This window comes from Microtus pennsylvanicus, chromosome 22, assembly GCF_037038515.1.
Source record: "Microtus pennsylvanicus isolate mMicPen1 chromosome 22, mMicPen1.hap1, whole genome shotgun sequence".
NCBI lineage: Eukaryota > Metazoa > Chordata > Mammalia > Rodentia > Cricetidae > Microtus > Microtus pennsylvanicus.
This window is the reverse complement of record NC_134600.1, coordinates 26,790,061-26,808,431: the sequence shown is the minus strand read 5'-3', so window position 1 is coordinate 26,808,431 and position 18,371 is coordinate 26,790,061. Positions and strand designations below refer to the sequence as shown.

At 41.5% G+C, this 18,371-nt stretch overlaps 1 protein-coding gene across 2 annotated transcripts in view; it reads right to left on the bottom strand.

The window, feature by feature from the left end:
• Nucleotides 1-18,371, bottom strand: part of Elapor2 (endosome-lysosome associated apoptosis and autophagy regulator family member 2) — a 158,139-nt gene that overhangs the window by 81,616 nt on the left and 58,152 nt on the right. Inside the window, exon 2 of one of the 2 annotated variants that reach the window (XM_075956360.1) lies at nt 3,887-4,007. The exons of the other annotated variant lie outside the window; for it this stretch is intronic. Within the exon in view, the coding sequence (XP_075812475.1) occupies nt 3,887-4,007 (121 nt within the window). The remainder of the gene's footprint in view (nt 1-3,886; nt 4,008-18,371) is intronic. 2 annotated transcript variants of the gene reach the window in all.

Genomic DNA, 18,371 nt, shown 5'->3' with positions numbered 1-18,371 from the left:
AAGATTAAGCAAAGTTGACAAGACAAAATTGATTTGGTAGTTACATTCTGAATGAAATATTTTGAATAGTCATTCTCGATTAGAAAATGATGTATTTAATGCTATTCTTGAAATTATAGGTTTGGGAATATCTGAAAGAGTAAGGAATAAATTATGTATTCCATCCCAACCAAAAAGCATGAGAATTTAAAAGAAACAGATGTGTTCATTTCTTCCTCAGTGATTTTAGACCTATTGAAAATATGTAATGGGGGGAAAAAACACCAAGTCTCTTTTCCACACCATCTTCCAGGAGAGTCAGGCCCTCACTCTTTACTTCTATGGCTTGGTTTCAAGCCAAAAGGCCCTGTCTACAGGGTGTGTGGTTGCAGTAGAAAACTGCTCAAAGGTAACTCCTATTTTTGACAATATAAGACCATCAAAGGAACCCCAAGTTTTAAGAAGTACTTTAGAAACCCTACTGGTTCAAGGATAAAAGAGGAAAATGAGCCAACAGTGGAGAAGTAGCAGGGCTTAGAGAGGGCTAAAGCCTCTTGTTCTAAGCCTGGGATAAAGAGTGCAGTGGTTCCGGAACAGCATGCTACCTGCGAGACTCTGGTGGTGAATTATGGTTAGAGATAACAGACTCAGCACCACAGCCTTGGGAGAAGCACCCAAGTTCCCAGCAAGTGAGCTGGAGCTTTTGCAGGAATTACAGAGCCATAAGATCACCTTGTGTCCAGTGTCTGTTGCAACACTAGGGAACTGTAGAAGAGAAAACACAGACTGGACCAGGCCTTTCCAGGGCCCTGCAGCTTTGGAATCACATATACCCCAGGGATTCAACATAACAAAAGCTGATATATAACTGTTCCTTAGCCTCTCTTGGGAGAGCCTTGCAACTTGATTCCAGGTGGTTTCTGAAAAGCAAGTATATAGTGGAGTTAACCCAATTTTTTCAGAAAAGTTTACAGTTGATGCGTGAGTATTCCTTGGGAAAGGCCTCCTTTACTGCCCCCTTTGTAAACAGGAAAAGATCTATGTGGTTATATTTTTGAAGAACCTATAGCAGTTTCAACAAAGGCCAAAATCTGGGTTTGCTGCTATTTTGAAATACTAGGATCTGAGAAAATCAATCCCACACAACCACTGCTGTAAATTCCCTTAACTTACTTGAAGTTGCCATGTTCTACTTTTTAATTGTTTTTTCTTTTCTGTTTGAGCCAACAACTGGATGACAACAGAGCTGAAAGAACCCTAGCCACATCTGCAGTGAAGAGAAGGTAGCTCTGGAGTCAAATATATGTTCAGTGGAGTCTTAGATCTACCACAGACAGCCTAGCAGCAGTTACTGTACAGCTGTAAGCCTCCATTTTCCTGCCAGTGAAAGAGAGGATTGTTCCAGTTTACAAACTCCTAATCTGAGAAGCCGAAATTCTCCCAGAACTGAATTTTCTGGGTTTGTTGACATTATACCACAGGAGAAAATTCTACAGCATTGCTTCCTGCAACAGTTTTTAGTATTCCATAAAAGTAATTACAGGTGAGGTATATAAGATACATATGAAATACAAATGAATCAGGTGTTTAGACTCGAGTCCCATTCCCAAGGAGCTTCATTGTGCATATGCAAATATTCCAGAGATAATCAAGGACAGGATGGGATAATGACAGACAGCTCTAAGCACCATGTCCATCACAAGGTCACAACAAGAAATGGTCATTATAGTCAGCAATAGAAATTCCCCCTTAAGACTGGGAATGTGCAAGCAATGTGTCTAATATGATATAACTGTGCTTCTTAGTTAATTGTGAGCTTGAAATAACCATAACAAAGAAGAAGCAACGAAATCTAAGGCTAAGCCAACAATTGCCAGAAGACTTGTGTATGTATGTGTGTGTGTGTATGTATGTGTGTGTGGGGGTGTATATGTATGGGTGTGTATGGGTGTGTATGTGTGTGTGTGTGTATGTATGTGTGTATGATGTGGGAGCACTTACAATTTCAGATAAAAGCTGATATAAAAAAATGTCCAATCTATCAAGTGTTATTTTTAAGTAAGTATAATTTTCAAGGTATACTATGATTGAAACAAAGCTGACTATTAAGAATTCTGGAAAAATTTTTTTACTGAAGAAGCAAAACCATAACTTTACCTATGAAATGTTATGAAAGTATTGACTGGAAAATGTCTCTGCAACATTCAAGTAGAAAGCACTCCTATTTAGGCATGAGCTTTGTAACAAAATTAGGAGCCCTTGGCCATCACATGCAATTCACAGCAAACTGATAAATACTAAAAATATGACTTCCAGCAGAAGAAAGCCCTGATCTAGAATGACCCCAATTCCCATGGTGTAGAGTCCTCCACTATAGTACATTTTAACCTGGACAGCCAGAGCTAGCCCAAACCAGCACACTTCCTATCCACAGAGTAAGCATTTAGAAGAGTTACACAGTGTCTACAAATAAGACTGGTAACAAAGAACCAAGAAATTAAGCCCCAGGGTAAAAAGCACTGGGCAAAACCAATGCAGATTTTGTAGGAAACAAATTTTCACTAAGTTAATTACAGCATTGTTCCCCAGCCTGTCTCCCTTTAACAACACTCTGCTCACATTGAGAACAAGTCCTGTGTTCCAGCGACTGTCAATACACCAGCCTGGCTGCACCTCCTTCTCTCTTCACCTCATTGTCTCTTCTGACTCTTGCTAGATCCCCTGACCATGGGGATTCTCAGGTTTCTCTGCATTTATTTAAAATCAGTTACCAAGAACCAAAGGTGATTTTTTTTCCCCACATTTTCTTCATACATTGAACTACTACAGTCTCCATAGTATCTACTGCTGGTGGTTAACATTTTCCAACTCGTAATAGACACACTGTATGAAGATGAAGGAATCATTCACCCATTTAATAACTTGCTTCTGTTTTATTCATTCGGAAACAGAAGCTTTATAGAAATAGCTTTTGGAAGACCACAAGAAAATTGAAGTGATTTCTCTGCCAGGTCTAGAAACCAAGGCCATGGTTGGTCTATTTCACTGTATAAACTCCAAACTAACCAACTAAAATATTTTTAGAAGGTAGTTTATAAATAAAAATAAATTTGATGATATCTCTCCACGTTAATTTAAGAGGCTGAATTTCAAGTCTTCTAATCTTCAGAAGACAAGATATTGTATGTACCATTAGCAATACTACAGTCTCTACAAGTTACACTTAAAATTATTAAATTAAACTATTTCTGTGGCCAATAAAGGAATCCATTGCAAGAAGAGATCTATGGAGCGTGGTTAAGATGAATGGCAAAAACATGACTAGCCTTAATATCAATTTAAAAGTTATCACTTCAAGAGGAATTCTAAGTGACACATGCTTTATCAAATTTAAAAGTATGTATTTTAAAACTAAAAGAGAAAGTCTGTCTTTCTTCTCTCCATAATTTCGAATAATAGAATAAATAGATTTAAAAAAATAACATCCTTTAATATTGCCCATGTCTCATTGGGCCCTTCAGACAGAGGGATACAAGGTCCTGACAAAGACCCAAGAGTAAAGACACCTACCGCCAAGCCTGACAAACTGAGTTCCATCCCCAGGGATTACAGGGTGGAACTGGAGAGTCAGCTCTCCCAGGGTGTGCTCTGACCTCCATCTCTATCCTATAACACACCTGCTCTTCCAGGCACACTCGCATACACAGATAGGCACAAACAAACAAAAGTCAAGAAAGCGTACTAATCACTTGTTAAAGAAAGGTTTTGCTGTGTTTCTAGATAACAACACTATATATACATCATTGCCTGGTCTCTTGTGTTCATTTGAATGGCATCTAGGAACTGATATGATGAGCTTATGGTATAATCTGGAAAACAAATGGTCAAAAAAAAAATCACAACATACTGCATTCTTTGCCTCTCACTGGGTCAGGCAGGCCAGAGCAATCCACTGCAGAATTCGGAATGGCGACCCTCCACCTGGAACCAGTGCTATCACATTCTGTGTATTCAAAGTGGTAATCTTTCTGCAAACAATCACAAAAACAAGCCTTTGTTAGAGCCAGTTCTAACTGGTGACCTGGGTTTTCTCTATCATCCCAAATGGCCTCCAAGCCTGCTTCCAAACTCTTCCCTCTCCTGGACTCTCCCCCCCCTCCCACCCTACCCACATCAGCAGTTCAGCAGTCAAAACCGCACCACGCAATGGCAATGCAGAGGAGGCACTGAAGGTCTGGTGGAAAGAGGGCACTCAACACTAACATTGTTATCTGCTAAAAAGCCGACAACACACTTTTCATGTCTCCTTTGAAGGTTTTTTAGCTCTGAGTAACTTATAGACATAAGAAAAGAGTGGTGTGTGGAAATCAGCTGTTGTCACTGTCTCAAGTGGCTCTGAGAAGCCAATCATTTCCACTGACCTAATTCTCACGCTACTTAAAACTTAATAGAAGGCGTAATAACGAATCATTCAAACACTACTAAACAGACAAAATTTTTTCAAGCCACTCTCTGGGGCTTAATTCACAACCCCCCAGCATATGGCTATCCTTCAATATATAAACAGACCGTTTATTACAATTTCCCAGTTAAGATTCACTTTGGAATTCTCAAGGTGACTTCCTCTTTATATGTATATATATATATATATATATATATATATATATATATATATATATATATATATATATGGAACGTTTGAACTGAGGAATCAGGACAAAATGTTACAGGAGCATTTCAGCCATGAGAGAAATTCCAAGTCTGCCCTGTAATAGTTTCATTTCCATACTCTAACCCTAAAACTGGACCCAGGGCCTCATACCTCCAGGGCAAGCACTCTGCAAGTAGACTGTATCTCCATCCTTACCTGGTTGATACAAGTCAGTGTTCTGAAAGTTAACTGTCTGCTTTCTGTACCCGTTAGCCTCCCTAACTATATGAAAGACAGACAAGAACTATCGACTAGCATTGCCACAGGGAAGTTGAAAATGGAATATCATGGCTGCCTGTCTTCTCTTCTAGAATCCGTTTCAATCTGAATGTGCTAAGAATTCCTCCTAATCATTCTGGGCTCTTATGCTAACAGTCCTCTTAATTTATCTCTTTCTTTTCTTTCATTCCTTCTTTCCTTCCTTCCTTTACTGTAAGTACTAAGAACAATCCAGGCCACGCTTTTGACAGTTTTCCCACCCCAAATTTCCAACAGAATGCTCCTAATTTCCTTCTAAGCCCTCAGCAACACTGCTGTTGGTATTTCTAATAACATTCTACCCATGGCAAGTTACACATTGTAAGGCAATGTAGCCATCTTCTATTACATTTCTCGGTTTTTACAGAGCATTCACTGAGAGTATTTTACATGCCATTTCTACCAATAACCTCCTTAAAGCAATCTAGGCTTTTCTCCTCAAAATTTCTCCAGATTTGACCCATCACACAATTCTAAAGCCACCTTCTCACCTTCAGCTTTTTGCTTGGCAAAATTTCCTCAGGTAAAGATCAAAAAAAAATGTTCAGTAATTTCCATGGCAGTGGTAACAAATCGCTACGGCCGTAATGGATTTTTCCCATAGCTCTGTAGGCATTACATCCCAGGACAGTAATCATGGGTCTGACCAAAGTCAGGCATATCAGACAGATAGCTCTGTCTTGGCCATGGGTGGAACACTTCCAAGGTTAATTTTCTAAGTCATAAAAGCATCCTTTAATATTGTAGAAGAACAACCCTCTCTTGTCTTGGCAAGTCAGCCCTTGAGTGGGAACTGTCAGATGCTCCCTTGTGGAGGTTGAGGCTGTTGAAAGCAGAGGCTGGGGCCACGTAGCCCTGCTTCGGCAACTTTTCAGTGCTCTGAGCTCTCCACAAAGAAACCCCACTTCAATGGCAAAGAACACAGCAAGTACAGTTGAAGCTGCAGCTTCCCCTTCAGGTCTTGCTCCAATCCCAACTGCTCCAGCTTGAGCAAGCACGGAAACCTTGGGAATGAAAGTTCCTGAAAAGACCACACATTCTGCTGAACCTTTGCAAGCTGGTTGCTACTTCAAGGCTGTGGAGAGGCGGGACACTGAAACTCAGGAGTCAAACCTGGCCTTAAGGTAGCTTTAGTCTATTGATTGGCACCTACTGTCTTCCTCAACCTGACCCAACACCTAAGGTAATCATTAGGTAAATCCTTTGAAATATACTCCTAATTTCCAGCCAACCAAAGGATGAAAAATGCTATCATATAGCACCCAAAGACTATTACAGAGTTTACTCCACTTTGATGTAATGTGGCTGTCTAGTGCTTCCAACCATGTCTTGAAAATGTCCTGTTTTATACCTTCAACAGACTGTTACCACATTGGAACATGGAACTTGGGGTAACTATGTGTTCCTAGGTCATCGTCACTTATACTTCAGACAATACTATTTCTTGTCCCTAAGAGTTGTGCCCTGCTGCTGGGGTTCCAGAGTTACCTGTTGGCAATTATTCTGCAAGGTTTTATTAATCACAGACTTGTGAAAGTTGGGGAACAGCAAGACCACCACCAGCAGAGACAAAGAAAAATGCTTATGATTGACAGAAAGAAGGCTAACCTATCTGAGGTTTCTGATGGAACATCCCTATTCATTCTTTGGCAGTCAAGCTTTATGTAAGGCTGTAACAGGCAGAATTATAGTTAAGCACAGTCAAGTTTTATGTAAGGCTGTAACTGGCAGAATTATAGTTGAGTACCGGGCTGTTGTGCCTCTCTTCTGACTATGTAAGTAGGCTGTTTCCCACCCCTTTGGGCTTATCTAGGACCCTTTTCTCCTGTGCCCTACACACTGGTATTCAATATTAGGTCAATAAAAGCTTCTTCCAAATGCCTCTTTGCATACTTGCCTTGATCACAGGTGGACCATGTTGGCTATCCAAGGAGCACACAAGACCCCGGGGTCTCCATCCTGGGCAGCAGCAGTGGCAGTGGGGAGAACATGGAAAATTCCAGACAGCCAGAAAGAGCTGGGTGCCCTGGACCCAAGGCTATAAGCTGTTAGATTAGGAGACAACTGAAGAGCTCCAGAGAGCAGTTGGAGGCAGAAATCGCGAGAAACTAAGGCTGCGGGACCCAAGGGGTCATTGAGAGACAAGGAGTGGGATTAAGATGATGAGTACGTCAGGTCCTGCTTGTTGAGTACGTCAGGTCCTGGTTGCTGAAAGGGTCTGAAAGTACTACCAACGTTGAAGATTCAGGTATAATCAGAGTTCGGGGATTGCAACTCTAACCAGTAGGTACTGGCACTCTGAGCCCAAAGCAAAACATCTCAACTTGACCACGAAGAGCAATAAGCCTCCAGCTCCGAAAGCTTGAAGCCATAAGCCTCTTTTATCCAAGGCTTAGAGCTATAAGCCTCTGGATCTAGAAACTTGTTTTCTCAGGCTCTGGAACTCAGGGTTATCAACACTAAAGTTACTGCTTGCTTCTTGTCTCCCTATGGCTTTTATTGGATAGCGTGAAGGACTCTCCCTCCATCCCGTGACAGTATTGCAAGGTGATATTTCCCGAGGAAGCTAGAGGAGAAAATCCATTCCTACCTTTTTATCAGCGTGGGTTGGCATCCAGCATTCCTGGCTTGTGTCTGGATCACACTAGGCCCTGCTTTGTGGGGACACTGCCTCCTCCTGTGACTGCCTTTGAGCTTAGCATCCATGCTCTATCTCAAATATTTCAATTTGTATGATTTTTCTTTCATGTAAGGCAATGTTTACTGGTTCTAAGAATTACAGTCGGAGAATCTTGTTTATGTGTTTGTTTTTGCTTTACTTGAGAGAGTATCTCTGTGATATCTATGGAGTATAGCCCAGAATGGCCAGGTGTTTGCATAATGGCTTTCATACTTCTCTGGTTCCCCGCTATTTGTATTCAGACGGCTTTCTTATTTCCATATCCCAGAGAGAATATCCTAACCTCTATGTCTAAAATTTAAGTTATTTCTTATCATCCTTGCAAAATAATGATGCTATGAAGTAGGACATGAATTTCCTAGGCAGCAAGGCCTTTGAACAGAACAGGGAGGGCTCTCACTGACTCAGGTTGCCAGTCTTGAGACGAGAACAGTGGTTAGTTCCAGGAAACAGGGGCTTGTCTTCTAACTGTAAAGTTGAATACAATACGCTAATTGAGTTTCCTATGACTATTTCCCTCTATCTGCCACCTCTATGGCACCTGACAATTAAAAGTTTTGTAGATACTGTTGTTACCAAATTCTGAGGATTCCCGCAGGAAGCATAATGTGTTTCTTTGTGATTTAAAAATATTAAAATGCAACCTCTCGGTCCTTGAGAATTTCAACTGCAATCTATAAACTAGATGCATTTTTTTTCAAATTATTTAATAGACCATTTCATGTGAACTCATAACAATTTTAAGACTCTCCAGTCCTCAAATCCATCAAATTATCTAAATGTGGTATGGTGTAGGAAGATTATTGAGAAAAATTATATATAACCTCCCAAACTCCATTGAAAGAACTGAATAATGAGGATCTCAGTCCATAAATGTTCATATTGATAGAAACATTACAGAGCCCCAACTACTTGATAAGCATTGATTTCTGGAGACTGGAGAAATGGCTCAGAGATTAAGTGCATGGTCTATACTTCCAGAGGACTGGAGTTTGGCCCCAACACCCACATGGTATCTCACAACCATTTAAATACTCCAGTTTCAGGGGATCCAGCACCCTCTTCCAGCCCTGTTGGGCATCAAACAGGCACATGTACACATACATATATGCAGGCATTCATATATACACATAAAATAGAAATATAAAAATCTTTAAAATGCCCTAGAAGTAAAGGGAATTTTTTTAAAGAGATAAAACCATTTTTCATGCAAATACAAAATTAATGCATGCAAAAGGTTTATGACTAACTAGCAAGTCAAAGCCATAAAATATTGCTACCAGTTCAAAAAAGAATTCAAGGGGCATACAAAAATAGGTAACCAGGAAAGTGAAAGGCATTTACTTATGCAAAGTGATAAAAAAAAAAAACCAGAGGATAAGAATCAGTTGCATTCTAAAGACAAAACAGTCTCATTTCTGGGTAGGAAATGCATTTCTATAACTCACCATTATGAAATCCTTTAGTGACAGAGGAAGTTTCAGGGCCTCTGAAAACCCATCACTCAGAAAGGTACACTCGCTAATCTTTTCTGCCCGTTGCAACACACTTCTTAATTTTACCTGACGAGGGGAAATTTCTTGACAAATTTTCCAAAACTTCGGGCCTCCTGATAGTGTATCACTACACTGTGAGTCATAGACCCTAGTCACAGGCCACAGGCTGCAACCCAAAACCTAGGGCAAGAACACACACTGCTCCAATGCTCAGGCTGTACCCATACATACGTGTAGGTACATGTCTGCCAAGCACAGGGTACGACAGCATTGGGACATGGGGACATGGGGACACAGTCTCCAGCACACACGGGGTTCTGGGAGCCTGGGAAATCTTACACTGAAAATACAACCCAAATGAAGTAGGACATAGAATTAAAGGGGAAAAAGTCATCCTTCCACCGATATCAGGACCCTCCCCACACACACACCATACATGTGTCACAAGACATGGTACAAACAGGCTTAGACCCTCAAATAAGTGCAAAGTCATGTTCCATGGAAAACACAAAATGTAAGATATATACTCAATGGGCATTTGATTCCCACGGTATCTCCCCAAGCTAAGTCATCACAAAAGCCCTCAAAATGCTCACTGCAAACTTTGGGTATCATTATTCAAACTGGATATAACATTTACAGTTTATATACATAGGCTACATATATGATGTCTAATAAATCTCATATAAAAAATAATGCTAACATATTGAAAACATGCTTGCATTACTTTTAAATGGACATTGTGATAGTCAACCTTCAGTGCCATAATGAAAGGTCAGGTGATTCATTTATTTGTGTATGATGTATGTACACAAGTATGCACACATATGTGAGCCCACACACCCACATACTTAAGCTGAAGGAGTATGTCTAACACCTTCTTAGCTCACGCTCTATCTTATTATTGGAAACAGGGTCAATCGCTGAACAGGGAATTTGCCCTCTGGATGGGCTGACTGGCCAGCGCACTCCTGGGATTCACCCGTTTCCATCCCCCCATGCTAAACTAACACACATGCAGTCACAATAGCTTTGGCCTCACGTCCTCTTGTCTTCATTGCAAACACGTTTACCCACTGAGCCATCTGCCTATCCCAAGAGCATTAACTCATAAAGAAAGAGCTCATTTTGACCCACAGTACTGAAGGTTCTGGTCTGTGATGAATTGGCACCCTTGTTTTGGGCTCATGGTGAGGCAGGATGTCAGAATAGGAGTAGATGGCGGCACACCAAAGCAGCAGCAAGCAATAGAGAGAGAAAAGGCCAGGTCCCATCAAAACCTTCAAAGGAATAGCTCCAATGACTAAAAACCACCTTCCAGACTCCACTTCCTAAAGGTTACTCCACTTCTCAAGGGTACCAGCTTGGTGACCAAGCTTATAACATATGGACCTTGAAGAGACTCCAAGATCTAAACTCAAGAAGACAACAACATTTATCATATATATATATATATATATATATACATACATACATATGTATATATATAAGTGGTTTTGTTATATATAACTATATATAATGGTTTATACAATAATCTATATGTCATTTAAATACTATATATATTTTACTAGATTTACTACCTAATATTTAATTATTAAATAAGTATTATAGCATTAAAAGCTACATGGGAGATTTAACATTATCTTCTCAATAAGCTTATGATTTTGTCAGTATACTAGATGCAAATACACACACACGCACACACACACACACACACACACACACACACACACACACATGCACACACTCTATCTCCTTCCAGGAAACCATAAAGAAGAAAGGTTTCAAGCGTAAGCACAGCATTGAAATCAGTGTGCAAGTCAATGCTCTATCTGATCAGAATTACCTGTGAAAAATCCCTTAACTGCCCAGAAGGTACAGTGTCGTACCACTCTCGATAAATTCACTGAAGCCAATTTTTCCTTAAGCATTCTGTCAAGCACCCATTCTTTAGAACTCGGGTGACTTCCGTTTTCGAGGCCAACATTTCTAGAAAGATAAGAATTTCTAATGTTTACAACTGTATTTGACAGAGTATGTTGGCTGAGTTTACGAAAAGCCGACTCCTTGAGATGATGACTTTAGAGTTATGGGATGTGAGTCGGAACAGCTTGGAAAGGCAGGGAGAAGAGAGTCTGGAAGACAGGGAAACGCGCAAATGTGCAAACTCTCACTCATTCCTTCATGAGTGCCTAGCTTGATGGGCATCATAAGCAGGGTGTCAAACCTGAAGACAAAAGGCCTGAAGGTGTGCTGTGAACTGCATTAACCTACAACAGATTAATGGGCGAGGGGGTGAAGAACAAATGACTGAATATAGCTGTTACTATGAGATTTTTTTTTTCACATCAATGAACCAAAATGAGGAAATCGGCTCCTCGGTTTCTCTCTATTCTCTGTAAGCAATTTCAGAATTGCCCCTAAAGGATAAAGATACAGCAGAGACCACACTTTCTAGTTCAAAATAAATAAAACAGCAAAGAAGTCTTGGAGGGCGACCAGGGTATAAAACACTCACCATGCAAGCTCGAGAATCAGAGCTAAGGTCCCCAATAACCACATAAAAGTCAGGCAGCTGCCGGGCGGTGGTGGCGCACGCCTTTGGTCCCAGCACTCGGGAGGCAGAGGCAGGCGGATCTCTGGGAGTTCGAGGCCAGCCTGGTCTACAAGAGCTAGTTCCAGGACAGGAACCAAAAGCTACGGAGAAACCCTGTCTCGAAAAATCAAAAATAAATAAATAAATAAGTCAGGCAGCTGTGAGACAGGGTCCCTGGGGGTTAGGGGAAGACTAAGACGTTGGACTAGCCAAATCAGCAAGCTCCCACTTCAGAGAGAGATCACGTCCCGGTAAAATAAAGAGCAAAGGAGAGAAAAATCTGATGACAGCCTGGTATGCACATACAGGCATACGAGTGCACACACTCATATGTGGCTGCACATGTTTATGTGAACATACCACAAACATACACACGTGCAAAATAAATACAAGGCAGAGGCAGTTCTCGGACTTTGAAGCAGAGAAAAAGATCGACCGTTGTAAAAACACAAGACATGGGAGGAAAAAAAAAAAGAAGTGCGTGAAATTTATTTTCTTGGCTTCCTGTCTTCACATAGAGTTCCTCATCTGGATTTTCATGCAGAACATTGAGAGTTTCATTATTTCCCAAAGAGCCCCTTAATGGAAGGGCTCAGCAAGCACCTGGCACACTTAGACAGTGAAAGGGGGAAAATAGGAGACCGTAGTGCCCAGCACACGAGCTTCAGCTCAGTTCCGATGAGGGAGCAGTGTACAAGGCAAAAAGACCAAAGCCCGCCAGCATTCGGTGCTGGCACAACCGAGAGGAACGCCATCAGTCTGCGTTAGCAAGACTATGCGCTCAGTTAGACGGCTCAGAAATATTTATTTTCAGAATTTTCTTTTATAAAAGGAACATGATGTTGCCATAGAAACCTATTGCTAAGTAAAGTAACATATATCTGATCTATTTGGGACACATCCTTTTCATCTGTGGATACAATTTTTTTTTTTTAGAAAATATTTTTGACAAGTTTATGTTTTGAACCTGACCTTGATGGCTGCCTCCTTAAACAAGTCTCAACAGTTCAGGGTTATTTTTTCTTTTAATTCGATACAGCTTTATTGAGCATCTAACGTGAGCCACTGTGTAATTGACAGAGATACAACCGGAAACAAGACTGTCAAGCATCTGCTCTCGGGGAGCTTACATCTGAATGTGAAGGAGAGGGCATGAGGTTCCTTTCTTACAAGACCAGAGCTTGTACGATGGGCCTCCTGTGGCCCATTTAGCAGGGTCTAGGCGCAGAGGGGCACAGATCTAGATTCCTGTCTCTTTTGTCTCTTAAATCACTACCTGTAAGATCCCAGGTAACTTGGCAAGGCTCCCCTTAAGACATAAGAAGCAAAAGCTATGTTTCACTTGTTAGAGTCTTTATGGTCTTGATGAAGGGAAACCAATTATTTTCAGTAACCGTGTGCCACCAGGCAAATTCTCAAAAGACGAATATTTGAAAACAAAACCACCGATAGAGAAACTGAAGTCTAAAGGAACTATCTTCAGCTGTGTTTAGTCATGGGATTTTTCAGTTTCCTCAGGAAACTGATAGGTACGCTATCTATAACATCAATTACCTTCATAGCAGATGCTAAAGAAAGCAAAGCTATAGCCCTATTTCTTTTTTAAGACCTAAGGACTGGAGAAATGCCCCTGCAGTTCAGAGTACTACTGTTCTTGCAGGAAACCCCTTTTTGGTTCCCAGCACACACATGGTGGCTCACAATCATCTGTGACTCTGGTTCCAGCAGATCCAATGCCCTTTTCTAGCCTTTGTGTGAACCAGGCATGAGCCTAGTACACACAGATAAATGAAGCTAAACACTCATACTCATAAAATAAAAATAAATAAAACTTTATTATTAAAAATGCCCTGATCCCCAAAAACCTGTAGAAGAATGAATTCATTCCTAATGGGAATTCAATGTGATACATAAGTGGGTGTACTGTAAGCAAAAAAAAATGGAAATGGCAATAGTATCAATAAATACTAAAAAGCATTAGGTAAGCATTAAATTACTCATCAAAGTAAGAAAGTCTAGAAGCTAAAGGCTACACAGGCTGTGAGAACAAGAAAGCTGAAGACTCAGAACAGAGAGCATCAAATACTGCAGGAATCAGAGGTGAGGAATAGATCTGAAATCAGAAAAGCAGGTTGAAAGCTGTTTAAGAATGTAGGCTCCACAGCATTTCCTCCACAGGCAGACAAGAGGTTATTCCTACTAAGCATGTAGAACTAGGGAGTTTAGAGATGCAGACAGCAGGTGCAGCGGAAGAAGGGGAAGGCGCCCCCTGAACTGCTGAGCTCCACCATGGGGACACTTTCCCCTCACGGGAGCACAAGTCCAGATAACTGCAGCAGCATCCGTGTGCTTCCCCTCGGTCTTCACCACAGAGCTGGGAGAACCAATTTCCGGCTCTCCCAAGTGTGCTTTCAGAGTGACTCTCCACACTTATATTCGCTATATTGCAACAATTGTACACCTGCTCATCTTGATTGAGATTAGCTGAGATGTAATTTTATATACAAGATAGAGTGTCGTCAGTGATAATAACACTGGCAACCTTTTCAGGACCCTATCTCAAAATACAGCTGTCTTTTTCTCACTAGGATTTATTCACACAAGGTCACCCACATGCCACACCCTTCTTTCAGTCATCCTCTCTGAGACCTGGATGCGCCCCACCCCACTTCCGCTCACATCCACCTGCCACACCCCGCAGTCAGCTGCAGAGCGAGTTTCTCATTATGTATATCATCCCCTGCTCAAACCTAGCAATGATTTTCCACTGGCCTGGAGCTAAGTCCCTTAATCAGCATAGCTTCATGGTTTTATTTTTCATCATTTTCTATCCTCTCCAAATTTTATTTCTAAGCCTTTTTTTTTTTTGTATAGGATGCACTGAAACTGCAGGATCAAATACATCATACTCCTCCTTGCCTGCAGGTTCGAGCATGGGAATTTTTCTCCGCCTAGAAGGTTCTCCACCTGTAACTTTCATTAGCACAGGGGAATCTATTTAAGAGCAAATCACTGTTTAACAGGATCTATTCCTAACATAATAGGATCAAGGGCAAGAGTGTAAATTGAGGAGATCCTATCTTTCCTTTCATTCCTTCCTTTCCTCCCAGCTCCTCTTCTCCCCTCTCCTCCCCCTTTCCTTCCTGTGTTGGGAATCAAACCCATGAATCTTGCACATTCTTGTCAAGTTCTCTACAACCAAGCTGGACCCTCAGTTCTGCCTCTTCCTACTCTATTCCTACCCCATATCTTGAGAGACCTCTTCACAAACAGCAACACTAGCCACGTATCCATTCCTTGTAATTGTTCTATCCACAATATTCAAGAGATCACAGCTGGGAAAAGTCCATGGAGGCCTTGGTGGCAATTTCCATTTTTTTTTAAAAAAAAATCTATTCTTCTCTTATACATACATCCCAACCAGAGTTTCTCCTCCTCCACTCTTCTCAGTCCCCACCCTCCACCCCGTTCTCCCCCAGATCCACTGCTCTCCCCTTTATCTTCAGAAAAGCAGGCCTCCCAGGGATATGAACCGAACTTGGCATAACAAGGTTTATTAGCTCAGTTGGTTAGAACATGGTGCTAAGTTCAGGCTATTTAAACACTTAATTCCAAGGTCTTGTTACTTATAACATGGAAGGAAAAGGACCATGACATGAGACGAAGACCAAAGTGCAACAACCTACAACAGAGACTACACAGGGCCTCTCTTCTTCATATTCCATGACAACATCTCCCGAATTCCCTTACAGAATTCCCTGGAGGGTGAGAGGGTCCACCTTCCACTTGAAGGTTACTGAATTAAGGTGAAACTACATGGAGCTGGCTGCCTTGCCCAACCCAAATGAGAATTATTCAAGAACACATGAAAACACAGTTTCCCAGAGGGGGAAACCAAACCCTTCATGCTTTATTTATACGCAATTGCAAGCTTATTTTCACACAATATAAATGCAAGTCTTCTAAACTGACCAGGATAAAATGGAGAAGGCACATTTGCTTCTGAAAAAGTTTGGGCATTTGTGAACTATTTAATAACCACCAAGAAAACGGACATGAAAGTTTCATAGATGTTCTTGCCCATCTATAGATACACACACATACATAACCATGATATAGCAATTCTACTGTTGGGCACACCGCCCAAAGAAACCACTGTATTTTGCTTTAGAACACTATTGAAAATAGTGAAATCTTTAAAACAATCTACATTTGCAACAAAGAACTAGCTATTAAATTATGGTGCTACAAGTAAGACTTTATACAATCTACTTTAAAACAAAAATATCAAGGGATGTTTAAAGACAAAAAAATATTTTTAGCACTTTATGACACAAAACTAAGGCTATAAAGCAATGGGGATGAACTCTTTTAAAAACGTGTGTGGTGTGCAGTCAGTGTGTGGAAGAAGAGCAACGACATCCACGCTGAAAGATGAACGATGGGATGGGAGGGTAATGAGGCCGCAACATCTGCCACCCAGTGACTGCCAGGTTTCAGTACGCTGATCCGGTTGGCAAGGCAGAAGTCCTTTCCAAAGGTGTTTGGTCAGCTAGCACACCATCCGCAGTAGAGAGGGTATAGGAGCTACGATCCCTACCGGAACCTCCAGACAAGCCCTTGGGGTTGAAGGCAGGTAACTGACCAATACATATAACAATGATAGAGGCTTTCCTATGCTTCTGTGTTTTCAAGCATTTCTACACATCAACTACTTTCCCTAAGTTCATGTGTTTTGCTAAGACATACAAACTATTTGTTTCCTCCTAACTACAATGATAGTACGTGACAGGACATGCTAGAGTCAAAGCATAGCAATAAAAGCCATTCCAACACCATCCCTTTTGTTTGGTTGTTGTTGTTGTTGTTGTTGTTTTCAAGACAGGGTTTCTTTGTAGTTTTTCGGAGCCTGTCCTGGAACTAGCTCTTGTAGACCAGGCTGGCCTTGAACTCACAGAGATCCACCTGCCTCTGCCTCCTGAGTGCAGGGATTAAAGGCCCATTCCTTTTTTAAGATTTATTTTTTTTAATCTGCTTTACATTCCAACCAAGGTTCTCCCCCCCCCACCCCTCCTCCTGCCCTCCCTCACATCCTCTCTCCTCTGCACACCGTAGCCCGCTGCCCATCCACTCCTCCCAACAGGTAAGGGCTTCCATGGGGAGTTGATGCAGTTGGGCACATTAAGTTGAGGGAGGACCAAGCCCCTCCCCTCCGAGTTAAATTTGAACATGGAATTCCACCATTGGGCTCCAACAGGCAAGCTCATGCACCAGGGATAGATCCTAGTCCTTCTTCCAGGGGCCTCTCAGATAGTCCAAGTTTCACAATTGAGTGCCACATATGGAGGGCCTCGTTCAGACCCATGGAGGCTCCACAACTGTCCGTCCAGAGCTCTCGAGTTTCCACGAGCTGAGTTCAGCTGTCTATGTAGATTTCTCTATCGTGATCCTGATCTCACTTGTTCATGTATTCCCTCCTCCCTCTCTTTGACTGGATTCCTGGAGTTCAGCCTGGTGATTGGCTGCAAATCTTTGCATCTGGTTCCACTACCATTCCTTAACACTTCCAGTCTAAATTGGGTTCTCTGACAGATGTAAACCAGCCAGCTAGGCTTTAAATGCACAGGCTAGGTCATAGGATACAGGTCAAAGGACACAGGTCAGAGGACACAGATCAACAGTTCTGTAGATGCTGAGGAGCTTACATTGTGTCCATGCACTCAGACACAAGGATTCTGCCATGAAGTAGATGAATGCTGGAATACTAGAAGGGGAGAAAAGAGGAAAAGGAAGTGAAGGAGCTTGGAAAAGATGTTTTGCTGACTTCACAATCTGGCTCCAGAAGGGACAACTCCACATTTGAATTCAGTAAAGCGATGGCAGAATTCAGATGGAAAGGATTTATAGAAGCGCAATTTAAATTCAAAAGCTAATTCTTGTCAATGCTACCAACTTGAAATTGAGCTTTCCTTATCGAGCTCGTACGGAAATAGCATACATGATTAAAAAGACTGAATATCTTAGCATGCTAAACCACGTTTTGTTTGCAGATTTTGTGAACTAAATAGAAATACACTGGTTATTTATGTTCTTTTTTTATTCAGCTGGCCCAGGCAGAAACTCCCAAGTCAATACAATTTTGGTTTTGCACAATCCACCTAGGATTTCTCAAAAATACTTCCTAGAGAAAAAAAAACTCGAAACATTCATTAAAAGGCATCTTTCTAATTAGAAAGAGTAAATATGTGTTATTCTGTGCACTTGGCACCTCCTTCGCACTTTTTCAGGTAAAAGCATGCCTCCTGCTCTCATGACAGTTGGGGATCTATTCAATGATGCCGTATAGTTCTGCCCTGACAATTAATCACAGAAATGAAAGAAAGCCTTGGCCAAGTCCTGGAGTGAGTATGTCGCCTGACCAATTATAGTGAATTATTCACCAGCCAAGATGAAGAAAGCCCAGGACGCCTTCTCTTATTCACTGTGTCTAAGATGCAAACGTGAGACCACAAAACAAATAACAGACAAAGCAGCAGCGAAAACCAAAGCTTTCTAAGAACTCACAGTTACCGCGAGTTTTCCTGGCTTTCTCTTCTTTAAGCAGACGGCGGCCCGGACAGTGCAGGCTGGAAACAATACAAGAGCAGACCA